The sequence below is a fragment of the Ambystoma mexicanum genome, chromosome 10 (assembly GCF_040938575.1).
Source record: "Ambystoma mexicanum isolate Mex_15411 chromosome 10, UKY_AmexF1_1, whole genome shotgun sequence".
Lineage (NCBI taxonomy): Eukaryota > Metazoa > Chordata > Amphibia > Caudata > Ambystomatidae > Ambystoma > Ambystoma mexicanum.
In genome coordinates this window covers 66252502-66279881 of record NC_090932.1, presented here as the reverse complement: position 1 = coordinate 66279881, position 27380 = coordinate 66252502, and the positions used below count along the sequence as shown (strand labels likewise).

The 27380-nt window shown below is 50.8% G+C and overlaps 1 protein-coding gene across 1 annotated transcript in view; it reads left to right on the top strand.

The window, feature by feature from the left end:
• Nucleotides 1-27380, top strand: part of LOC138492813 (tenascin-X-like) — a 759772-nt gene that overhangs the window by 127413 nt on the left and 604979 nt on the right. Inside the window, exon 12 of the mRNA XM_069620166.1 lies at nucleotides 13405-13972. Within this exon, the coding sequence (XP_069476267.1) occupies nucleotides 13405-13972 (568 nt within the window). The remainder of the gene's footprint in view (nucleotides 1-13404; nucleotides 13973-27380) is intronic.

The following is a 27380-nucleotide window of genomic DNA, read 5'->3' as shown; positions in this document are numbered from 1 at the left end:
GTGGGTATCTTTCGTGGTTTCACGCTACAGGAAACACGATTAAGACATATTACCATATTTTAAGTTTAAAACGAAATTATGTTAGTTTGTTTTGTTTTTGTGAGACCACTGTAGTCTTCAAACATGCCTTAAGTAAGATATCAGAAAGGGGGCTGGAATTTGAAGCCTATGGGTCTCTACTTTGGGGCTGTGTTTATCTAGTATTGATAGTTTGATTGATGATAGGGCGTTCTTGCACATGGATTTCAGCACTTTTGGTGAATCCACTGAAAGACCAGAGACATGAGTTCTCTGTAGGACAGGATGGACCTGGGTCTCAGTCAGGTTGCTTGATGTTTGCCCATAAAGTGTTCATTTTGTTACTAAAGAAGTACCTAATAACATCAGATAGCTTTTGGTAGAGGGCCTGTTCAGTCACAGATAGTAAAGGGGATAACCATGTGATGTATATCCCAAAGACCTCTTTTGAGGAGATCATTGATGAAGGATACAAGTTGCTATCTTGTTACTAAGGGGAATCCAGCCATCTGTTTTATCAGTGTGTGTGTGTGTGTGTGTGTGTGTGTGTGTGTGTGTGTGTCTGTGTCTGTGTGTGTGTGTGTGTGTCTGTGTGTGTGTGTCTGTGTCTGTGTGTGTGTGTGTGTGTACTAGATTAAAGTCCTTGCATTTTGATTATGTTACATAATCTTTGAAACACAAATTCTTCGTTGATTTGACAGGATTTATTCCTTGATTCTAGGGACTCACTAAAAGTAGGGCAGTGATGATACCGCTTCTCTTCTGTGCCTGTAAGGATGTATAAAGTGGTACCTTGTAGTGCGGGTCGGCGTTTTAGGGCACTTGTTGGTTGAGGGATTTTAGGATATTCTTTAGGTTGAGTACCATGGGTAGATGACAGGCTTCAGAGTTCAGTGTCATTTCTTTTTTAGTTTCACAGAACGTCATCATGTTTCCACTACAAGGAATACACTTCACTAGTTGTTGGTAGAGCGGTGAATTAATTTTAAGAAAATGTGCTTACTACATATGTGTATTTTACAGGAAACTCTAAAATACCTGTTGAACAGTCTTACTCTACAATATTCTTAGTGTAATCTCTAGTAAGATGGCACTCTACTGTTTGTGAATCTTAAGTGGTCCTTGAGAGTTGATGGAAGGCTACCATTTGCTGGACTCTGGAGTCAGCTGCCAGCTGTGGTCATCACAAATGTCTTATTCCATCTTCGAGAAATGATTAAAAGTACTCAATGTCACTACCAGCCAACCTTCTTTTCCAGCTTTTGAAACACATTAAAGTTCTGCCTAGTTCACGTCAAGTCGGGGGTCGATCTCTCGCCGTGGCAGGGGCCTCCGTCTGGAACAGCCTTCCTGCCTCCCTGAAACTTGAGGAGAACCATCTCTGGTTCCGGAAGCACCTCAAAACCTTCCTCTTTGCTTCTGCTTTCTCTCTCCCTCTCCCCTGCTAAAGTCTCGACTGAATCTGCACCGAATCTGCAACTGGGCCACTCTCACCGACCTCGGTCCTGGTCCCAGCCACTCTCCTCTTGCACTGCCTCCCTGGCAACCCCTGCACTGAGGGACTGTCTCTGTATCCCTACAGCCCCCCTTTCCCAGCACTTGTCTGCACTTACCTTGCACTTGCCACCAGCTGGCCCTATTTGTTTACTTATTCTACTTACTTGTACTGCACTTCCCCCCTCCCCTTCCCCTTGCACTTTTCCTTTCCCCCTACCCCTGCACTTGCGCGGTCTGAATGACACCTGGCCTAGTAGGATCGTTGTCTGTCTTCCCCTTGTTCCCCCCTCCCTGCCTCGTCGCGCCTTGACACACTTGTGTATAGGCACGTTACAAATGCCATATCATATCATATCATATCATATCAAGTACTATAAAAATGATCAGTCACTCAATCACTCCATGTGGAAATCGGTGATGGTTATGGTAAACCCAGGAGAATGGTAGGTTGTCTTTGATTAGGATGTTTTGGATGAGAGTGAACAGGACATCCAGGCTTTGGCTTCATTCATAGGCGAGTGTGCTTAAGAGCGAGGTGAGTTCTACGTTATGCATAGCTTGCATGATTCCTTTAAAATCTGAGTGGCCATGGTGAACCTCTGAAATATTATCATCACTGAAGATTGAAAGTAGGTACTGAGCAAACTTTAGGATACTATCTAGGAAGGGGTATTGTATTTTGTTGGCTGCTTGTGCACAGAGAAAGGAGTGGCTCGGGCACTGAAGCATTTTGGAAGGAGGTAGTCGAATAACTTCTATAGTAGCAGTTTCTTTGTCACTGATTATCTTCATGGTATAGCGTTCTTTCATCAATGGGTGACATTTCGATGGGGTTTTCTCAGAGTATATTACACCGAAAAAACTCATTGAAATGTTTAGGGTGGGTTATACAAGTATATATATGGGGTGGGGGTGGTCGGGAATAGCAAAAAAAATAACAGAGGATGGGCGACTGGCGGGACCCCCCAGAAATAAAAATAAATCAATTTCGATGAGTTTGTTCGGTAAAAAAATACTCAGAAAAAACCCAATCGAAATTTCACCCATCCATGAAATGGCATAGAACAGATCTCCATATACATGATGGCGATGTTGAGGACTTTGATGAGTTTTCAATTTATACTCAGGAGATTGCAGTTAGTGGAGCCAAGGCTGTCTACAACTGGTCCATCTGATTCATTACTGGAGGTTTGGGAGAAATCAATGATGAACTCTTTGAAATTAGGGACAGGTTTTATGGCAGATCTCTTTATATTATGCATTACTGATTTCTTAAAGGTGCCTTCTGTGAAAACAATTGCTTTATGGGGTCCAATGTAGAAGGGGAGGAGGAGAAAGGAAAACGAGTTGGGAAGGAGAGCTCTGACCACTCACTCACCGATTGTTGAAACAGGCATGAGCTATTGGTGGACTGGAGATTTCCACAGCTTCTGCCGTGCAGTCAAATAGTGTTTAGTTGTTTCCCATACTTGACGTGGCTCTTCTACACGACAGCGAATTGGGAGCTTGTTCCATAGGGTAGATCCAGAACCTGTAAAAAACATCTTCCTCTTTAACGCTTCTTTCAAGGGATTTGAATATGTTACATTAAAGAGGGCCCCATATTTAGTTTCCATTACTGCCGTTGATAATTACCATAACCATAACAATCATAACAAAAATAATATTAATAATAATATTATGAGTATTATTATTACTATTATAATTATGCTTACTTGTACTGTTATGATGATGGTAATCACTCATGACATGGAAGAAGAAAGCACATCGCTTGAAGATATATTTTGATTGCCTCTCACACAAATGTTTCTTGGTTTCTAGGTGTGGAAGGGTGGTGTGAGAGAATGCTATCTGTTGAGAGTGGGGTAGATTGAGCTTTTTGGATTTTTTGTTATAAATTGATGTGGGTAATTTTCTTTCTGAAAGTGAGATCTGTCAATCAGACCATACATGTATATGCTCCAAGCCAGAAAACCATAATGTAGCCGGGTAGCTTGCTGCGATGGTCTACTGATATCCCCAAGCAGCTTCCCTGCAGTGACAGGAGGTGAGGTTCTATTGTCACATGTGTATTACCGAACACAGCCGCTAGAACACAGAGCTCAAAAAGACAAATGTGTTTTTGTTATCTGTATGAACCTCTTAGATCATAATTAATTACCCCAGCAGTCTGCACAGATGAAAAGGGTGCCTAGATTCATTTTTAACCAAGGCCTTCAAAACATACAGAAACGAAAATGGCTGTACAGAGGAAAGGGGTGCCTAGATTCGATTTTTAGCAAAGGCATTTAAAGCATACAGAAACGAAAATGGCTGCACACATGAAAGGGGTGCCTAGATGTGATTCGATTTTTAGCAAAGACATTCAGGTGGATTGATGTCAACTTTTGGGAGAAGGAGTTAGGAGAGCAGTGTGCGTGCCAATTTAACAGCAGGTGAATGCAGGTAGTGCTGCTGATGCTAGATCAGGAGATGCAGAAAAGTAAATGAAGAAAAAGGGCAGGCAGCAGACTGTGTGGTCAATTAAATGCAAGTGTAGGAATGGAAAATGCTGCATGGCTGCTGACCAGTGGAAGTCCATGAATCCTTTAGTGGGAAGAAAAAAAAATGTTGGAAGAGATACACCAACTCCTTCAGGCTCCGACAGGCTCAGACAGGGGCCTTAGATGGAGGGCCTTAGGGTTTGGGGGCCAATCACTGTGAGGCAGGGCAAGGAAGCTGAGCACCTTTGCACCAAAGAAGATGGTGGCCATATTGAAGGTGCAGGGGTGACAAAGGCACCACATGCCCCACTGACAAAGTAAGACAGTCATAAAGGTGCAAGCAAATGGGTGTGGGGTGGGTGCAAAGCAGGAAAAAAGTGGAGACCATCAAGCCCAAAATATTTTTTTTCCACACGCACCACGCACGCTATAAAAATGAAATTATTTGTCCCCATTAATTATTCAAGGAACAGCTTACATGCAAGAGATGATCCTTGATTTTTCAAGCAGTGATTTTGCTACAAATGATGATGCTTAATTTTTCAAGGAACAGCTTTCGTACAAGGGATGTACAAGAGATGTTGCTTAATCTTTCAAGGATTAAGGATTGTGTTTGATGTAGTTTTATGTAAACAGTACACTTTTATTGCACTGTTTGATATGTGTTTATATTATTTCTTCTTTGGATTGTGTTTAGGATTGAAGGCAAGTCCCTGAACGTTCAAACCAGAGAGAATACAACCCGCTAGGGAAGAAAGGCCCGAGTCGATCTTTAAAGGAAAACAAGTTTTAATCTCACACTCAGATGAGAGCAACAGCAAAGAACGTTCTGCCAAAGAGAGGTACAAGAAGAAACTTTTAAAGGTACACAGCGTCATAATGATGCAACAACATACAGTAAAAACCTGTGCGGCTGATTGGATGGACACTATACATGTTCCACCTTTACCGTTAAGGAATGGCGGTCTATTGGTCCCAGGTCAGTCCATCCATTTTCGATCCCCTGGGTGCTGCAGGGCTCATCTTCTTCTCACGTTGAAGGTTAGAAAACAAATGATACTCCTACCATACAACTATTTTATCACTCATACTGTGAACGTCTCAGGCCTTAAGATGGACACAAAAGAGGTTCTGGGGCACTATAACTTTCACTCACCGATTTCACTCACTCCCCTCCATGCCATCCGGCTCCAAGGCTCCGGCTCCAAGGTCTCCACCCTCGTTTTGAACTATAATTAATCCCTCCCAGCACCTCGCGATACAAATCACAAGATTGTTGCTTCAACGATCTGCCCTGTCCTTCCTCTTTGAACATCTTAGGACTCGTTACTTTGGGGTGGTGATCAAAGGGCCTCCGGTGCCATGGAATTCAGAGGTCTTAGGTTTTAGTCAGTTATTTGGACTATGATTCGTGGTCGCCTGGGGATGGGCCGGGTCATGCTTTGGCCAGTGTGAGATAACATGCACACCAGGCGCTGGCCTATGATCACGGCTTTGTAGGGCACCTTCATCTTGACCATCATTGCAACACTGCAAGAACAATGAATAGGCATTGTGGCGGTTGGGGGGGTGTGGGCCGTCCTCATGGGAGTTCGGGCACTGCTGGAGATTTCCCTTGACTTGCAATTGGGCCCAATGCATACAACACCGCATTTGTTGCACAGGCCTTCCCTTTTACCTATGGTTACTGACATCTATGCAAAAATAGCAATGCTGCTCGTGCCCTATGCTACGTAGATGGACTATATTTGGTTATTTTGGAAGGGGGTTCTTTTATGGTGGGAGGTGGTCTTCTCACTGCCCCGCCAACCCCCCCTGGTCCGTCATAGTGCTTCAAATGCATATCACCTTACTCTAAAGCACCTGGGAGGGTGGGGCGGGGCTGGCATCTTCCCAACAGTGTCTCTAATTTATTTCAGTAAATAATAAATTCAACTTCAATGGATTTCGTTTTTTCCAGCAAAGTGAGTTGAACTGTATTAACAGTAGGGTTGTAACGGTATACCGGTATACCGGTACAAAAACCGTTGTCAATTTCATTTTGTGTAAATAACCGTTACCTTGTTTGTAACGGTAAACCGATTGAACTGTTGTTTTTGTTTTGCAAGTCTGCACTTCAATGAATGCATTGCAAATTGCATATAGGGCTGGGCTGGCTGTGTTGTTCACAGTGAACCTGGAGGAGGTGGAGTTTGCCCAGGCCCAGGCTCGGCTGGGCTGATGCATTGCAAATTGCATATAGGGCTGGGCTGGCTGTGTTGTTCACAGTGAACCTGGAGGAGGTGGAGTTTGCCCAGGCCCAGGCTCGGCTGGGCTGGTTTCATCAAGCCTGGGAGTGGAGGAGGTGAAGTTTGCCCATGCTGGGCTGGCAACAGTGAGCCTGGAGGAGGTGGAGTTTGCCCGGGCCCGGGCCCAGGCTGGGCTGGGCTGGCTTCAGCAAGCCTGGGAGTGGAGGAGGTGGAGTTTGCCCAGGCTGGGCTGGCAACAGTGAGTCTGGAGGAGGTGGAGTTTGCCCGGGCCCGGGCCAAGGCTGGGCTGGGCTGGCTCCAGTGAGCCTGGAGAAGGTGGAGTTTTCCTGGGCTGGAACATTCCGGAATCAATGCACGTGTCACTGTCAGAGACAGTTGAGGCTCCGTTTGTGCTCCATATAAACCCTGCTGTCACACTTCCGAAAGCTACGTGCTGTGCCGGATTTCAAAGGTTCCAAGAAGGTAGGCAGCCCCCACACCAGGTCCTCTATCCTCTTTTTCTTCCCTCCCGTCTCATGGCCTTCTTTCCTGCTTCTCCCCCTTTGTTGAAATCTAAGCCCAAGTGATGAATGTGCCCTTAACACGTGTTAGTGGGAATTAAATGTGTTTTTATTCTCTGTGTTATTGTGAGCCTGAATGAATGTGCATGGTGCGCGATAATATACCTGTTGGCAGATGAGTGTGAAATGCTACTGAGCGCATGATATGGTATGGCATTTATAACGTGCCTATAAACAAAAGTGTTTGTAACCTATTACGGAATCACTCGTTTACAAATACCCACTTAGCATTCACATTCACAATATATCCTTTATTGAAATCGAAACCGAATCCCACTCGCTGTGCTTTTAAAAGCTCTCCAGATCCCGATAGCACGCGCCTCGCTCACTTCTGCCACTTCCACTCTCACAGCCAGGCGTTCGGAGGCTGAGAGTCTCCAAACTCTCCAACTCAGATCTCACACCCTCTGCAACCCACCCCCCATGGGGAAGAACTCAACGCATACATGCCATTCATGGACACGTGCGCAGGGCATTTGTGTAGGTAAAAACGCACACGTTTGAATGTGTAGGTGTGGGTAAATATGGAACATGCATCGTGCTAAGGTTGTTCTGAAATGCATTTGTATACGTGCGTCAAGCCCAATGCATTACAATACCTAAGTACACAGTAGGTGAGCACTGCCTGCCATACGTATTATTCATAATTATGTAGTGCCTTTACAGGTTGCACACTATAAAACCTCAAACCAATCAATCATGTGCATGCAGTTAACTTTCCACAAAGATCCTACATGTGAAACTGGAACCACGGGCCAAACCGTCTTACTTGCCCTGGCTGCCCTCCCCAGCTCTTTCCAGCGTTCTCTCTCTGTATTTTTTGTTACACAATGCTCCATTGAGTGCTGGTTTGGATCGTACTATATACGGTCCATACAGACAGACATAGCTAGAAGTTTTTTCTTCTGGTGCACATGAGCATTCTGCATCCAGAATCACTGCTGAGTGTGGGAATCGGAAAGCCAGCATTGCAGACAACCGACTGCAGTGCCCACTTACTTCACCCAACTACTGCATCACACTCTTGTTTCATACAAATGTGCTGAAATAGATTATGTTCCATTCTTGTACAGTTTATAAATAAAGGCCAATATGTCGAAAATGTAGTATGATATGAGCCTAAAAGCTAAGAGTGCTTGATTATTTCACTCCTAATAAGGGACAACTTAATTTCCTGCCCAATGAAGTGTACTACTTACAAGATGGAGAGGAGACATGAAGAGACTGTGTGAGAGTCAAATGCTTGTAGCTATTTTTTGACACGGGCATTGCGTTTTTTATGCATAAAATTTGAAGCTCTATATTTTTAAACAATTGAACCCGTTTGTGTGCATCAAGCAGGGAAATGTGCGCTGTCATGATAAGTTGTCGGGACCAGCTCTGAACAAAGCGGAGCCATTGCAAGAGCAACAAGTTGGCCCCTGGCGCCCGCACCTTGCCCTTCATGCCACATTATGCCCACACCACTACCAGGAGTTCTAGGGGCCTACTATCTGATAGTGGAGACTTCTCTCTGCTTCAAATTATGTGTTCGGGTCACTAAATGCAGTTTAAACGCATTATACGGGAAAGGAGCGTCATCACGTCATGTGTTTACTGTTGCTCCATGCAATACGGTGTAAACACGAGTGCTTCAATTGTGGCCCCTGCACACATACAAAGGTTGTACACTTTAACATTGCAAGTTACATTTGCTCTTAGGGTGAGAATTCACTGCAAATATATTGCTCTTTTCTGACTGTGATCCTAGCAGTTGGATGAAGTACCAAAAGAACAATGACCAGCTGATTTGAACTAACGCATTTGAAATGTATTTCATTGTACCTCAAGCAGATCAAAATGGGGGTTAATTAATGAACCTTCCGCCTGCTGGCGCAAGCAGCCTTCCAATTAAGTGTTTTCCGAAAAGATGAAACTATGAATGGATCAATCCGGAGTCAGATTAATATCTAATTTATAATCCCTCTAATCACAAAACGCCCATAATTAGCTTTCTGCTAATCGCACTGCCAGGCGGAAACATGTAGGTCTCTCTTATCTAATTAAACAATGATCTTTTCTTATCAGTTGCCATCGCTTCTGGACGAAATATAGTATATATTACAGTATATATATATGCCAGTCGACGTTGAATGTTGAAATGATTCGCACACAGCAGACTTTCCTTTATTTTCTTAGTCATGGATGGGGGACACTATGTGAAAGATTGTTCGAGTAGGTTTGTGGTAGTGAGCCTGCTTCTACTGCACATCCTTGATTTAGCCCCTCGGAGCGTCCATTCGTTAATTAAAGGAGGCAACCCTCACACTACCACACACACACATTATTATGGACTGAATACGAAGGAACTGTTTTCCTTAGAAAATGTACATATTCTGCATTTTAAAAATGTAAATTGCACAAAAAAGGAGAAGCTGCCAGTTGTAAATGGGAGCGCGCTATTCAACAGGTGGCCTTGCGCTTTCCGATGAAATGCCCTCGCCCGCATATAATCCAGCGATACACGAATGAGTGCACGACAGTTCTGTGCAGGGGGGTTGGTGCACAGCAAAACATGAACCAAACCTGCATGTTTGCACCAGGCGAGTCTTCTGGATACAAGGACAGAATATATACTTACCTCCTCGTATGTAACCCCCTGATCTTACTAATTGATATTTGCATACACCCTACAATTCATCTAGGAGATATTCTTGATTGCTATATCATGCACCCTGGTGTGAATAGTTGCAACTATATCATTTGAACGGACATACATACACTTACATATGAACGGCGTTATGCATACACCCATGCATCATTAATTGGTTGGTATATATTATGCACGTGTATATTACTAAATGGTGCAAGTATGCACTTTACCTCTGTTAGATGATTAAAATATAAACTCCAATATCATGAAATGATTTACAGCTACAGTAATGTATGAATACACCAGTACTATTCAATAAAAGAATGAAATCTGATATGCGTGTGTGACTGTATAGTGATGGGCCCAGCCAGTATTTTAAAAAAGGGTCCTCCACATGTCAAGATTGCAGTGAGGGAAGGGAACATGTTTGGGAGGGGAAGGTTTTAAGGACCAGGACACACTCATTGGGCAAGGTCTAAAATGTATTCTGCCTATTTGTTCTTTTCTAGCCTTGGTGAAAGAATTTAATTTTCCTCTTGTAGTACATCAGAGGGGAGAGTGCATTGGCTGAGAGCCTGTAGGAAAGCAGAGCGCCTTCCGCATCTCATGTTACAATTGAGGTAAGATGTGTGGGGCAGAGTGGAAGAGATGAGCTGACTACTGCTAGCGGGAGAAGGGCCTTGTGTGGGCCTATTGATTGTGTTGCCACTATATGCCGGACAAGTAGGCTACATTTTGTTTTTTGTTGTCGTTGCAAACGCGCTTCTAGCACTTGCAGACTCACTCCTATTCCAACCTCCAACTCATTCCCAGTACCTTCAATCAGGGGTGTACTGGCCTATAGAGAACTCTGGAGATTTTCCAGTAGGCCTCTGCACTCTGGGCCTCTTTTGTGTGATAACCTATTTTATTTCCACATTTTCTCATGGGAAAAGGGTTGGGCTTGTTGAAAATGTGTAATATGGGGCCACTTTGAAAATTATTTCCAGGGCCCCTTTTGGTCCAGTCCACCCCTGCCTTCAATTTGCCCCCCTCGTTCCCCAATCACACTCTGTGATTGGACCTGTTGCCCTGTGTTAACATCTGGGAGGGTCCAAGACCCTTGCAGGCTTACCAACCGGTATGATTTAACATCGTGGCTAGAAGGTAAGTTTGGTGCAGCACTACTATGCCACTACCCATCCAAATGAGTCTGTCCTACAAAAGATCTTTGTGAGCGAGTTACCTCACGGGTCATATGTTAATAATTAAAAACCTAACCTTGTATGATCGTATACATGCACCACATAGTGGAGGTTTGTTGCAAAGAATCTGCATATCTGTTTGTTATTACACAACTTATTTTATTACATCTCTTCAAATCACTGAAAGTATAGTGGGCTTAAATAGATTTTTCAGGTCGACATTATTTTGCATTCTAGGAGTCGATTTATAGCTGTGTTTGCAGACTTTGCTTGATCCCTGCGGCTGTCAGTTTCCTCCTGTATTATCACCTCAGTCATTGGCTTAACAATCATCTGTTCCACCCACTTCTTAGCTATGGCATTTCGCAGGCCATGGGTAATTGGGCATGTAGTGTTTCACATCCATGCTGGGTGGCCATCTCTTTTGACTCTTGATTCAAGACACAAGATGGATATCCAGCAGGGATCTGAAACACTAAATGCACATTTGCCTATCCCAATTCCCAATCCTTCTTTGTCACTAGACTCACTACGGCATTCAGAGGCACACACCTGTTGGAGTAGAGTAGACATTATAATGGAACAAAAAAAGGATCTCCACTTTTCTTTTTTACATTATAATGGAGACAAAAGAAATACAGCTGATGGGTGGGGCTTGTTATATTATAGCCAGTAGCCACAGATTATTTAAGAGCCTTCAATCGGCGGCCCGGGCCCACCCACCTGTACGTATTTCTTTGTCTCACCCTTATGTATTCCATTTCCTGTCTGTGACGTGTAAAGTAAAATGTCACATCATCAGACATCACATGAGGTGTGTGTCAGTCTAAAAGCACTTGTACGGTTCTACTTAAAAGGAGAGGGGATTGACCTCACAGTTAGACTAATAACTTGAATCTATCAGAGTTAGTGACTTGTTGATGTTGAATAGTACTGTAACTGTACGATCACTGCCACAGACTGAATCAAAAGTCAATAAGGCTATTTTATTTCCAATTTCAGGGTCAAATAGTGAGGCAGATTTATACAAGTGCAGCTAGAGCAACTGTTAGGCGAAGTAGTGAAAACAACAAAATCCAACAATGATGGAAGAGGTAGATGAACACCATGACACTACCGACACCGCCGGCCCATCATGTGAGGAAATGCTGCTGTACCCTCCCATGAAACGTAGAACTTCAGCAGTGTGGAACTACTTTGGCTACGCTAAAATCAGAGGAGAAATAAAAGAAGATGGCTTTCCCATTTGCCGTGCCTGTGCCAAAAAAATTTCAGCTAAGGGTGGAAACACATCTAATATGTTTACGCATCTTCGAGAGCATCATCCAGCCCTTTTTCTAGAAACGCAGCCGTCCATCAAAAGGAAACGACTTGCTCATCCTGCCACTTTCACTACTACAGCAGACTCCACAGAAGCATCATCCAGTACAAAGGTATTTTTAGTTTTAAACTTAACGTTCATCACCAAATAAAATCATCATGATTAGGAGCGTAACATGTGCATTGCGCACTAGTGCAGTGCACTGCATCACACAGGCCCAGCTTGAACTGGTGAGGTGCTGCTGCCTTGGCGCTGGTGTGTGGGGCTGTCCACATGTATATGAATTTAACTTACCTACCTTAGTTTACTTTTGAGTTAATTTTTTTGCATTTGCACTTGCAGTGGTGCCGCCAATCCCCAGAAAACCTCACTCAATATACAATGGAAAAAATGTTTGAGAAGCAAAAGAAATATGACCGTACCTCTAAATCTGCACAGCAAATAAAGATATGGTTCCCTATTACATAGTAGAAAGACCAGGTTTCAAGCATTTAGTAAACCATCTGAATCCTAAATACGAACTTCCATCGCGAACATTTTTTTCTGGAAAAGAAATCCCAAAATTGTATTCAGCTTTGAGAAATGAAGTGCAGGAAGCTGTTGGCAGAGCCAGCTGGTTTGCAGCAACTACAGATCTTTGGACAAGCAATGGTGGCAAAGGGGAGCCATACATTAGCCTGACACTCCACCACATCTCATCAGAGTGGGTCATGCAGTCTCACTGCTTGGAGACACTGTATGTGCCCGAAGACCATACTGCAGAAAACATAGTTGAAATATTTGAAGGCATGTTACAACAATGGCAGGTAGACATTAATAGACTTACATGTATTGGCACAGATAACGCCTCAAACATGAAGAAAGCATTTCAACAGGTACTTAAAGTACCACACTTAAGCTGCTTTGGCCACAACTTAAATTTAGGCATTCAAAAGTGTTTAAAAATTCAGCGCGTTGACACAGCAGTGAAAAGTTGCAGACGGCTGGTTGAGTCATTCAGCCGCAGCTGGAAGAAAAGACGAGAGCTAACCTTAAAACAAACTGATCTCAACGTTCCTAAACATTCCCTGATTCACGATGTAGTCACAAGGTGGGGCTCAACATACGACATGATAGAGCGCTTCACTGAGCAGCAGCAAGCGGTGTGTGCAGTTCTTGCGGCAGATAGTAATCTCTGGCATTTGATGCCAAAACAAAATGACATGACGAACCTTGAGGACATTTCATTAGTACTTGGATCAGTCCACATGTTCACAGATTCCCTTGCTAGTGGCACACGTGTCACCGCATCAGCAATCAGACCAATATTAAATCATTTATTGAATAATGTTCTGGTTTGTGCTCCCACTGATCGTCCACTAGCGAGAGAAATGAAAAACTATTGCAGCAGACCTGAGCAGTAGATACGAGGCACCTGAAACACGATTGTTGCTTGACATCTGTTCATTCCTGGATCCAAGGTTCAAAGAACACTTCCTCAGTAATGTGTCTGATACAACAGAAGCAATAAAAGAAAATGCTTTACAAGAAAAACACAGCCTGGAAGAAGGTGAGGATCAGGAATCAGATTTTACCACTGCCACCATGACAAGAAATGGGACCCCCCAAGGTAGTGAAGAACAACAGAGTGAGCAGCAGCTGCAAAGCCTTGGAGTTCCATCACCAACTCCAGTAGTAGCAAGCAAAAAAACAGTTGATGTTAATCCCAGAAAAGGGCTACATGATTTACTGTGGGAAATCACAGAAAGTGTGAAACAGTCCACTTCTATGGCAGCAGACTCTGAACCAGAAGCAGCAATCATTGCTCAAGTCGAACACTACAAAGCTCTGCCAATCCTTCCGGGAAATGAGGATCCGCTCATTTGGTGGAAACAACATCAAAAGGAATTACCCATTCTGTCACACCTAGCCCAAAAATACCTGTGCATCCCAGCAACTAGTGTTCCTTCTGAACGTGTATTCAGTAGCAGTGGCTACATATTATCTCCTTTTAGGAGCAGACTATCTACAGAGCATGTAAACATGCTGGTATTTCTGCATCATAATTTGTGATTTTTTTTATTTTTCTAAAACGAAAGTGGTTTGTTTGCTGGTCACTCAGACTTGCGTTCTAATACCTAGAATCTTTTCAGACTTTGAGTAAGCAGATATATGATCTTTTTGACAGTTTTACCTTGGTAGTGTAGCTAAAACATAATTCAGCAAACCAAAAGTTTTGGCATAACCCCAGGGCACCCCTTCTCTGACCATCATTGTTCAGAAGGAACAAAACATATTGAATTTGCAAATTGGGCGTTCTTCCTTTTGTGATGGCAGGTAGACCTTGAAAAACGATAGTTTGGTCTGGGTGATTGCCCAGAGCTATGCCTGCAGTTGATTGATTTTTAAAACCTTCCAGCTATCCTACTTTGAGACCCTAGTGTCATACATGTCTTGGCATCCTTCTTCTTTAATTAAACTTCTAAAAAGGTTGTATTGGTTTACAAAGTTAAATTGGACCTCCTGCTCCGTTGAGTTAAAACTAAAATAAATGTTTGTAAGAAGAACTAAGACAACTTCTTGGTGATGTTTTCTTGTTTGTGTATGGTGTCTTGTTGAAAATGTGACTTTTCCTGTCAAAATAATATTTAAGACAATGCTTATACACACGTGCGCGCTATACTGCGATAACCGCGGTATACCGTCATTTCAAATGAAGGTTATCATACCGTCAAAAAATCAATATCGTGACATCCCTAATTAACAGGCAAATTCATGGAATAATTAGCGCGGCGCAAGTGGCCAAAAACGTGCGATTCGCAGTGGAATAGCGAAAATCGCAGTACAAGTGCGAAAATCGCACGAAAAGCAGCGCACATCGATTCATGGAAGGCCGTGCGCGAGAAAACCATCGATGTGCGCTAAAAAAGTGCGCGGCGCACGTTGGCGCACAGGCCATCTAACAGCGTGCGCCAGGTCACAGTGAAAATCGCACAGACCACAGCGAAAATCGCACATAGCGCGGCGCACACAACAAAAGTAGGCGGAACACGGGGCGTAACACTCGGAATGGGGAACAACTTGCCAAAATGTGGGCGTCACGGGGGAAGTACAGGGTGCAAGTGCGCGGAACGCCCACACGCTCGCCTACAACACGTATTCATGGAATCGAATGGGGCAAAAAAGCGCACGGTCAAACCAGCGCACAGGCACAAACATGACCGCCACAAGAAAGCAGGCGGTAGCGACTCAGCGCCTGTAATAAATGTGCGCCAAAAGGTGCGCCAACAAATAGCACCTATATACAGCCATGATGAATGTCCTATACTGTGGCCCTCCAGGACAAATGACGTGCAAAGGGGTACCCACAAACACGGACACCCGCTGACTGAAAAATAACATGTGCGTGTATTCCGGGGTGCGCGGGAACTTTCACACGCAATTTGGCTGGGTACGTGGATCTCAAGGGTGCGCGGGAAGTCCCACACGCGATTTGGCTGGGAACGTGGATCTCAGGGGTGCGCGGGAAGTCCCACACGCGATTTGGCAGGGTATGTGGATTTCAGGGTTGCACGGGAAGTTCCACACGCGATTTGGCCGGGTACGTGCGCGGGCTCTCAGGGGTGCGCGGGAAGTCTCACACGCGATTTGGCAGGGTATGTGGATTTCAGGGGTGCGCGGGAAGTTCCACTCGCGATTTGGCCGGGTACGTGCGCGGGAATTTACACACGCGACTTGGCTGGGTATGTGGATCTCAGGGGTGCGCGGGAAGTCTCACACGTGATTTGGCAGGGTACGTGTATTTCAGGGGTGCACGGGAAGTTCCACACGCGATTTGGCCGGGTACGTGCGCGGGAATTCACACACGCGATTTGGCTGGGTATGTGGATCTCAGGGGTGCGCGGGAAGTCTCACACGCGATTTGGCAGGGTACGTGGATTTCAGGGGTGCGCGGGAAGTTCCACACGCGATTTGGCCGGGTACGTGCGCGGGAATTTACACACGCGATTTGGCTGGGTACGTGGATCTCAGGGGTGCGCTGGAAGTCTCACACGCGATTTGGCAGGGTACGTGGAATTCAGGGGTGCGCGGGAAGTTCCACATGAGATTTGGCCGGGTACGTGCGCGGGAATTTACACACGCAACTTGGCTGGGTACGTGGATCTCAGGGGTGCGCGGGAAGTCCCACACGCGATTTGGCAGGGTACATGATTTCAGGGGTGCGCGGGAAGTTCCACACGCGATTTGGCCGGGTACGTGCGCGGGAATTTACACACGCGATTTGGCTGGGTACGTGTATTTCAGGGGTACGCAGGAAATTCTACACGCGATTTGGCTGTGTGCTCCCAGGTATTCCCTGTACACCCTCCACGGCCCCTGCAGGCAGCCGACACCACAGGGGACTACCCTGCACACCTGCTCATGTCACCCAGCACCCCCACCCCCCAGCATCCAGGGGCAGCTTCCACCAGGCCCCCACCCATGTCTCCCACCACCCCCACCCCCCAGCCACCATGGGCATCCCCCACCAGGCCCCCACTCATGTCTCCCACCACCCTCACCCCCCAGCAGTGCAGGGGCAGCACCACCAGGCCCCCACTCATGTCCAACTCATGTCTCCCACCACCCCCACCCCCCCAGCATCCAGGGGCACCCTCCACCAGGCCCCCACTCATGTCAACCACCACCCCCACCCCCCAGCCACCATGGGCATCCCCCACCAGGCCCCCACTCATGTCTCCCACCACCCCCACCCCCCAGCCACCATGGGCAGCCCCCACCAGGCCCCCACTCATGTCTCCCACCACCCCCACCCCCCAGCATCCAGGGGTACCCTCCACCAGGCCCTCACTCATGTCTCCCACCACCTCCACCCCCCAGCCACCATGGGCATCCCCCTCCAGGCCCCCACTCATGTCTCCCACCAACCCCACCCCCCCAGCCACCATGGGCATCCCCCACCAGGCCCCCACTCATGTCTCCGACCCACCCCCACCCCCCAGCCACCATGAGCAGCCCCCACCAGGCCCCCACTCATGTCTCCCACCACCCCCACCCCCCCAGCAGTGTGGGGCACCCTCCACCAGGCCACCACCCATGTCTCCCACCACCCCCACCCCCCCAGCCACCATGGGCAGCCCCCACCAGGCCCCCACTCAATCTCCCACCACCCCCACCCCCCAGCCACCATGGGCAGCCCCCTCCAGGCCCCCACTCATGTCTCCCACCACCCCCACCCCCCCAGCCACCATGGGCAGCCCCCACCAGGCCCCCACTCCTGTCTCCCACCACCCCCACCCCCCAGCATCCAGGGGCACCCTACACCAGGCCCCCACTCATGTCTCCCACCGCCCCCACCCCCCAGCCACCATGGGCATCCCCCACCAGGCCCCCACTCATGTCTCCCACGACCCCGACCCCCCAGCCACCATGGGCATCCCCCACCAGGCCCCCACTCATGTCTCCCACCACCCCCACCCCCCAGCAGTGCAGGGGCAGCACCACCAGGCCCCCACTCATGTCCAACTCATGTCTCCCACCACCCCCACCCCCCAGCCACCATGATCATCCCCCACCAGGCCACCACCCATGTCTCCCACCACCCCCACCCCCCCAGCCACCATGGGCATCCCCCACCAGGCCCCCACTCATGTCTCCCACCACCCCCACCCCCCAGCCACCATAGGCATCCCCCACCAGGCCCCCACTCCTGTCTCCCACCACCCCCACCCCCCGGCCACCATGGGCATCCCCCACCAGGCCCCCACTCATGTCTACCACCACCCCCACCCCCCAGCAGTGCAGGGGCAGCACCACCAGGCCCCCACTCATGTCCAACTCATGTCTCCCACCACCCCCACCCCCCAGCCACCATGGGCATCCCCCACCAGGCCACCACCCATGTCTCCCACCACCCCCACCCCCCCAGCCACCATGGGCAGCCCCCACCAGGCCTCCACTCATGTCTCCCACCACCCCCACCTGCCCAGCCACCATGGGCAGCCGCCACCAGGCCCCCACTCATGTCTCCCACCAACCCCACAGCCCAGCCACCATGGGCATCCCCCACCAGGCCACCACCCATGTCTCCCACCACCCCACCCCCCCAGCCACCATGGGCAGCCCCCGCCAGGCCCCCAGTCATGTCTCCCACCACCCCCACCCCCCAGCAGTGCAGGGGCAGCACCATCAGGCCCCCACTCATGTCCAACTCATGTCTCCCACCACCCCCACCCCCCAGCCACCATGGTCATCCCCCACCAGGCCCCAACTCATGTCTCCCACCACCCCCACCCCCCCAGCATCCAGGGGCACCCTCCACCAGGCCCCCACTCATGTCTCCCACCACCCCCACCCCCCAGCCACCATGGGCATCCCCCACCAGGCCCCCACTCATGTCTCCCACCACCCCCACCCCCCAGCCACCATGGGCATCCCCCACCAGGCCCCCACTCATGTCTCCCACCCACCCCCACCCCCCAGCAACCATGGGCATCCCCCACCAGGCCCCCACTCATGTCTTCCACAACCCACCCCCCCAGCAGTGTGGGGCACCCTCCACCAGGCCACCACCCATGTCTCCCACCACCCCCACCCCCCAGCCACCATGGGCAGCCCCCACCAGGCCCCCACTCATGTCTCCCACCACACCCACCCCCCAGCAGTGCAGGGGCAGCACCACCAGGCCCCCACTCATGTCCAACTCATGTCTCCCACCACCCCCACTCCCCCAGCCACCATGGGCAGCCCCCACCAGGCCCCCACTCATGTCTCCCACCACCCCCACCCCCCAGCCACCATGGGCATCCCCCACCAGGCCCCCACTCATGTCTCCCACTCACCCCCACCCCCCAGCCACCATGGGCAGCCCCCACCAGGCCCCACTCATGCCTCCCACCACCCCCACCCCCCCAGCAGCGTGGGGCACCCTCCACCAGGCCAACACCCATGTCTCCCACCACCCCCACCCCCCCAGCCACCATGGGCAGCCCCCACCAGGCCCCCACTCATGTCTCCCACCACCCCCACCTCCCAACAGTGCAGGGGCAGCACCATCAGGCCCCCACTCATGTCCAACTCATGTCTCCCACCACCCCCACCCCCCAGCCACCATGGGCATCCCCCACCAGGCCCCCACTCATGTCTCCCACCACCCTCACCCCCCAGCCACCATGGGCATCCCCCCCCAGGCCCCCACTCATGTCTCCCACCACCCCACCCCCCAGCCACCATGGGCAGCCCCCACCAGGCCCCCACTCATGTCTCCCACCACCCCCACCCCCCCAGCCACCATGGGCAGCCCCCACCAGGCCCCCACTCATGTCTCCCACCACCCCCACCCCCAGCATCCAGGGGCACTCTCCACCAGGCCCCCACTCATGTCTCCCACCACCCCCACCCCACAGCCACCATGGGCATCCCCCACCAGGCCACCACCCATGTCTCCCACCACCCCCACCCCCCCAGCCACCATGGGCAGCCCCCACCAAGCCCCCACCCATGTCTCCCACCACCCCCACCCCCCAGCAGTGCAGGGGCAGCACCATCAGGCCCCCACTCATGTCCAACTCATGTCTCCCACCACCCCCCCCAGCCACCATGGGCATCCCCCGCCAGGCCCCCATTCATGTCTCCCACCACCCCCCAGCCACCATGGGCATCCCCCACCAGGCCCCCACCCATGTCTCCCACCACCCCCACTCCCCCAGCTACCATGGGCAGCCCCCACCAGGCCCCCACTCATGTCTCCCACCACCCCCACCCCCCAGCATCCAGGGGCACCCTCCACCAGGCCCCCACTCATGTCTCCCACCACCCCCACCCCCCAGCCACCATGGGCATCCCCCACCAGGCCACCACCCATGTCTACCACCACCCCCACCCCCCCAGCCACCATGGGCAGCCCCCACCAGGCCCCCACTCATGTCTCCCACCACCCCCACCCCCCAGCAGTGCAGGGGCAGCACCATCAGGCCCCCACTCATGTCCAACTCATGTCTCCCACCACCCCCACCCCCCCAGCCACCATGGGCATCCCCCACCAGGCCCCCACTCATGTCTCCCACCACCCCCACCCACCCCAGCATCCAGGGGCACCCTCCACCAGGCCCCCACTCATGTCTCCCACCACCCCCACCCCCCAGCCACCATGGGCATCCCCCACCAGGCCCCCACTCATGTCTCCCACCACCCCCACCCCCCAGCCACCATGGGCATCCCCCACCAGGCCCCCACTCATGTCTCCCACCACCCCCACCCCCAGCCACCATGGGCAGCCCCCACCAGGCCCCAACTCATGTCTCCCACCACCCCCACCCCCCAGCATCCAGGGGCACCCTCCACCAGGCCCCCACACATGTCCCCTTGCACCCAGGTCCTCACAATCCCCAATCATATGCGTTATGGTCAGCCTCCACAGCCAAAAGGCCCTACCAAGTAACCCATTCACCCACATGGAAATGGAAATTACATGTTACACCCCCAATGTACATAAAGCAAATGAACCCATGTCCGTCACACACAATGGTTGCAAATGAATGGGAAAACACCCAACATGACATGCATGAAACCAATGAGATGATACCACACAGTGAAGTATGAAAACAAAATTGTATTAAAAAAAATTGAATGCAAATGAAATGAAACAAACTACAATGGCAATGAAAAAAAGATAAGCTGCATGTCCGTCCAAAAAAATCAAAACTACAAATCCAAATCCAAAAAAATGTTGTTCAAAGTCACATTAAAAATAAAATAAATCCGAGAGAGAAAAATAAATGCAAAGACCATTGCTCCATGGAGAATAAATCAAAAATAAAAAAATAAAACAATCCAATGAAGAACTATGTACAAAACATCCAAGGGTCCATGAGCACAACTGAACAAAGGAAACCTAGAAAAAACCCTAACTAAAATCCAACTATATACAAAAAGTGGAGCAGTGTCCGTCGACTCCAAATCATAAGAAGAAACAAAGGAAACCTAAAACTAAAGAACTATATACAAAGGCGGCGGGCAAGTCCAGCGGCTCACTCCGTGGTGTTCCGGGCCAGGGCATCATCAAACTCCTCGTCTATGTCCCGGAGGCGGTCCTGTTCCATGGCCCCGAGGGTCTGCAGGGACGACGCCATGTGCTCCTCCAACCCCCTGCGGATTGCCTCGAGGCACTCGGCCCGCCTCAGGGCCCTCCGCATGGAGTTCTCCCCCCTGACCATCGTGAGCCGCGCCTCTTCCGCCCGCCGCCGCTCCGCACCGATCTGCTGGCCCAACCGCAGCCACACGGAAGACACTTCCTGTCCTGGGTCCTCCTGCCCTCCGCCGGATGCCTGCCCCTCCGATGTTGATGGCCCCGAGCCATGATGCCTCCCACGTTGACTCTGCTGCTGCCTCCGACGCAACTGCCTCTGCCAGCACAACGGCATCCAGGCTGATGGAATCCACCGACGCCGTTGTGCACGTGCCCTGCCTGATGATGCCGGCACATCCTCCATCTGCTAGGGTACAGTTGCTGTGGTGTCCACCCCTTCTGGACCTCCGACTCCCGACTGTGGCAGGGATGGGATCCCCACCGAGCTGGCTGCATTGGTCAGGGCAGGTCCACAGGGGGCCCTGGTGGCATCTGGGCCCGAAGACGGCAAGGAGAACGACCGGCGTATAGCCTCCACAGAGGAGGAGAGGGCCGCCAGATTGGCCGACACATGCAGGAAACCCCCGAACATGGAAGATCCCAATTGGGCCACGTCGGCACGGTGCTCTTCGTGATGATGTGCGTGCTCCTCCCGGGAAGCACGCACGTCATCATGAATTGCACCCGCGCGCATCGTGACCCCAATCAGGACCTTCTCCATACGGACACGAGTCCCCTCGTCCGCAGGTGGAGGGGAGTTAGGTGACATGGACATCCCCTCTACCTGCGGACGGGCCTGGGACGGGGTATCCCTGCTGGTGCATGGTGGTGCACTCACAGGGTCAGGGACAGCGACATGCACAGGCCCCTCCACGGTGACCTGTGCTGCCTCCTGTCCCTGGACTGCACCACTTGCACCAACAGGGATGCCCCAACCAGGCCCCATGTGTGCCTCAGTGGCGGCCTCCTCCTCCTCTGTGGAAACCACCAACCTGGATGGATCGTCACTGTCTTCCGCCGTAGCAGGCCCCTGTGGGGGCTCACCTACCCCTTCTGCTGCAGCCGTGGGGGCATCCCCGCCGCCTTGCTCCACAGCGCCTTCTCCGCCCTCTTCTTCACTAGCCGCTGCGTAGAGGGAGACATAGAACACAAGCATCAGGGTACTGTTCAATGGTCCCCTAGACAGGAAGCAATAGCAGATGAGTACCACTGTCAAAGTACACTTCCATCATGTCCCTCCACAACACATGGGTCAGTCCAGGCAAAACACACACAGTAACAGGCATGGTGCATGCCATGGACATTTCCATACATGTCCAATGGACTCTTGAAACATACAATGATATGGAACTCACATGCATCATGGGTCATGCCTATCACATGCACACACTTCACCTCAGTCACATCCATCTGGCCTCATACACCCCAAACACAGCGGATACAAGGGTAACTAGGCTGCATCAGTGAATCTGTGCATTGTCACACACATGTGACATGCATCCATGGCATTCACAAGTCACAGACACGCAGGTCAGGCACACAGACATGGCTACCATATATGTACCTGGCATCAGCACCCATCCCTCACCCCCACCCATGTCCAGGAACACAGACTGGCATGCTCTCATGTGTAAAATCTGCATAGGGCTCCCCATGTGGCATTTAAACACATGCAACAACCATGTGGTTCACACATCACTGGTCGCACATGCATTACCATGATGTCCCTGCACACATACATGCATACATGGCCTATGTCACACATACAGGCAAGTATCAGACAACCAGCACACTGCAACATGCCCTGTCTCACACAGCAATGCTTGGACACTTTCCGCTCAAATCCAGACGGGTCTCCCTCTCAAGGATCTGGGCGTGGAGCGCTGGGCGTACGCGTTCCAGGACCCTCATCTGGATGGAACTCATGCAGCCCCGGCCCCCCTCCACGAGGCACCGGGCCTTCACGAGGGTCCTGGACCTCAAGTCCTCCCAGCGCTTTTTGATCTTCTGGACGTCGCGGGTTGCCACCCCTCCGCGTTGATGGCAACCACACTGTCGGCCCAGATCCTCTCCTGTCCTTCCTTGCTGGCGCGGGACAATCCAAAGAGGGCATCATACTGCCCCAGGACATGCTCCACCAGGACACCAACTTCGGTGGCAGTGAAGCTGGTGCCCCTCTGCCCCTCTGGCCTGGGGTTGCCACTGGTGCCAGATGTGGAAGTGCCCGACATGGCAACCCCAGAGACAGGAGTGGGTGGGCAACTGGGTCCTGGGGCTGGGCTGTGGAGCGATGTTATCCCAGTCGGAGTCTTCTGTTCCAGCAGGGGTGGACACAGCAACTAGACCCCTGCAGATGGCTGATGTGCAGGCACCAAATGGCAGGGCACGCTGGCAGCAGGCAGGCAGGCAGGCAGCAGCAGCAGATGGCACGTGAGAGGCTGCTCGGGGCACTGGGGGGCAGTAATTCGGCCTTCTGGGCAGGAGCGTGGTCTTCCGTGTGTTTTCGCATGGCCAGCTTGATACGGAGTGATTTGGCACGTGAAAATCCTGCACGTCAGCGTGAAATTCGAGGAAAGGCCCTCAGCGCGTAAGCGCGTCTGTGACGTGACCCGCACGGGTGTTTCCCTCATAGCACGTGATGACGGAACACACGTGGAAAGACTGCACGTCAGAGTGTCATCGCGTGTAATTGGACAAAAGTGCGCGTATACGCGATTGGCCTATGTACGTGTATTTCAGGGGTGCGCGGGCACTTACACACGCGAGTACATCAGCGCAGGTGTATACCAGGGTGCGCGGGAATTTCCACACGCTATTGGCCTGGGTACTGGATTTCAGGGGTGCGCGGGAAGTTTCACACGCGAGTACATTAGCGCACGTGTATACCGGGGTGCGCGGGAATTTCCACACGCTATTGGCCTGGGTACTGGATTTCAGGGGTGCGCGGGAAGATTCACACGCTCGCCTACAACACACGCAAAGAAACACGTACGCCAGTAGGAAGCAGGCATACATCGACCCGCGACGCATAAATTTGCGCGCAAACAAAATAACAAGCTCAGACGCCAGGATGAATATACCGTTCCTAGCAGCAGTGGCCGTGGGCTACCAAAGGAGGAGGAGGAGGATAGTCAGGGCCAGAATATTCACACCCAGAACCAGCCTTTTCGGGATGCCTGATGACCAGGTGTATGGGAGATACAGGTTTCCACCACACATAATACTGGACCCTGGTGAGTGAGTGGCAGGATGACCTCACATCACCCACCCTGTGCTCCCAAGCACTCAGCCCCCTGGAGAAGGTCCTCAATGTACTGCACTTCTTAGCCACTGGATCATTTCAGCGGACAAGTGCCATAGTGGGTGGGGTGTCACAGGCCACGCAGTCACGCTGCCTACACCAGGTCTTGAACATCACCACTGCACGCCCATCAGTCCGCAGGCACATATACCTGCCCAGAACACCTGCAGAAAGGCATGCTGCCGCCCTGGATTTTTACAGTGTGGCACGATTCCCCAAAGTGCTAGGTGCCATCGACTGCACCCATGTGGCTCTACGTCCCCCCAGGGCATCTGAGCACATCTATAGGAACCGCAAGCACTGGCATTCCATCAACGTGCAGGTAGTATGTAATGCCAAGGGAATCATCACCTCAGTATATGCCAACTATCCCGGGTCCACCCACGTGTCACGCCGCCTGTCCAGGGGTCTCCTTACCCGCTACGGCGCTCCCCGTCTTGGAGAATGTATCCCCGCTTTCGGCTTCGGGGTCCGGGGTTGTCCTGGGTCTTGGGCACTTCCGGGTCTCCTGTGCGCACTGCTTTGCGCATGCGCGGGCGTCCGCTCTCCGCGCATGCGCGGTGCGCAGGATGCTCGATTCAGGGAGATATGCGGCTCAAGTCTCGTTGTGGGGTATTCAATGCCTGGGAGACGGCACAGCTTGCGTTGCAAGCCTCCCAGGTGCTGGTGGGCCTATTTAATGAGCCCTGATCCTTTTTCAAACCGCGTCTCAACATGGTTTGTTCGGATCGTGTCTTCGCTGCCTTGTGTTGCCTTCGTTCACGTCCCCTCGGATCATCTGACAGCCTGGCCTCATCACCAAGGAACCCAACCGGACGAACAGGTACGCAGCGTTCTCGTGACGCTATTTACAACAGATTGAGACGCCTGTCTTCTGAAACCTCGGACTCTGGGATGGAAGCGGATCCGGGTCTTCGTAATGAGCTTCAAGCGCTTCATGCTGAGATGGCGGCACTCCGTCAGGAGAATGTAACCTTGCGCCAAATGGTGACACAGAATGTTGGTGCCATTCCACAGCCTGAAGGGCCCATGGCTCACACTGCTCCCATCAAGTTCGATGGAGATCCCCGCCGCGTGGGTGAATTCTGTAATCATTGCCGCATACACTTTCTCTTCCGTTCAACTCATTTCACCAATGACAAGGCCAAGATCGGATACATATTGGGCAACTTGTCTGGAAACGCGCTGGCCTGGGCAACTCCTTTGGTCATTACCAATAACCCAATCCTGAATGATTTTGTAGCCTTCGAGAAGGCATTCTTGGATGTGTTTCAATCCCCCAATCTGGCTTCAGCAGCACAGAACCAATTGATGGACATACAACAAGCCAATACTGACATCATCTCTTACATCAGCCGTTTCCGTCAATAAGCAACTGACTCCTTATGGCCAGAGGTAACACAAAAGACCTTGTTTCGCCGGGGATTAAGAGAGGAATACAAGGATGAATTGTTACACATTCCTGAACCTGACGATCTACAGAAACCTATTGATCAAGTTTTGACAATTGACCAGAGGTTGGCCATCAAGACGGCGTTCGAAGAGTGGAGGCATCACTTACTTGGTGGTCGTTTCCCTGTAGAAGTTCGTACTGACCATCGCAACTTGCAGTTCCTACGATCATTGCAGTGTCGCACTGCTCGCCAAGCCCGATGGGCCTTCTTCTTCTCTCACTATGACTTCAATATCACATACATTCCTAGCTCCCAGAACCAGAAGGCTAATGCCTTATCTCGATCCTTGGAAAAGGAAGAAGTGGGAGTCGGTTTGAACACGCCTATGATATCTCCCAAACACTTTCTACTGACCTTAGCTCCGCATCTCCAGAAGATCATTCAAGAGACCTTGAGGGATCCGGAACGTGTCAATCTGCTGAAGAGACCCCAGATCTGCGAACGCGACGGTTTTTTGTTCTTCCTGAACCGGTTATACATACCAACGACTGCCCTTCGCTTGACCATTCTACATGGTTTTCACGATTATCAAGTAGCTGGTCATCGAGGTATCAAGGCTACCCAGGAGTTGATCTCCAGACAATTCTGGTGGCCTGGATGGGCCAAAGAAGTAAGATCGTATGTGGAAAGTTGTCCAATCTGTGCTCAGACGAAGACGCCCAGAAGAAAGCCTTTGGGACTACTTAAGCCTACTGAAACACCACCCTACCCTTTGCATACTATCGCCACTGACTTCATTGTTGAGCTTCCACCCTCTGAGGGTCACACTTGTGTCATGGTGGTCGTGGATTGTTTCACTAAATACGCACACTTCATTCCTTTCATGAAGATCCCAACTTCTTCCCAGATGGCTTTGGCATTTCTACACAACATTTATCGGTTACATGGACTCCCAGAGAAGATCATCTCTGATCGTGGTTCACAATTTCTTTCTTCTTTCTGGCATCAGTTGTGTAATCATCTAGGTATCCACAGAGCCTTGAGCTCAGGCTATCACCCGCACACCAATGGTCAGACCGAAAGGACAAATCAAACCCTGGAGCAATACTTACGTTGCTATACCAATGCCACTCAGTCAAACTGGCTAAGGTACCTGGATCTGGCGGAAGTTTCCTACAATAATGCGGCCCATGCTGCCACCGGCATCAGTCCTTTTTTTTGTTCAGCCGGACAACATCCCAGGCTGGTTCCCTTCTCACCTGTGGTGCCCAGCTCTGTTCCGTCTGCGGATCAATTGGTCTTCAATATTCAGAAACAGCATGACCTGGTCCGGAGAACCCTTACGGAGACACGGGAACGCATGAAGGAGCAGGCTGATAGGGGCCGAACCATGGAGCACGATTTCCAGGTGGGCGATCTGGTCTGGTTGTCCTCCAAGAACCTACCTGTTCGTAATTTACCCACCAAGTTGGCACCCCGGTTCTATGGGCCCTTCAGGATTGCCAAACGGTGGCTTTTCGATTAGTGCTGCCCCTCACTTGGAGAATACACCCTGTATTTCATGTCTCCCTTTTGAAGCCCTATGTGAAGGATGTCTTTAAGCGCTCTGGTCCATGACCCTCCTCTGTTCTGGTA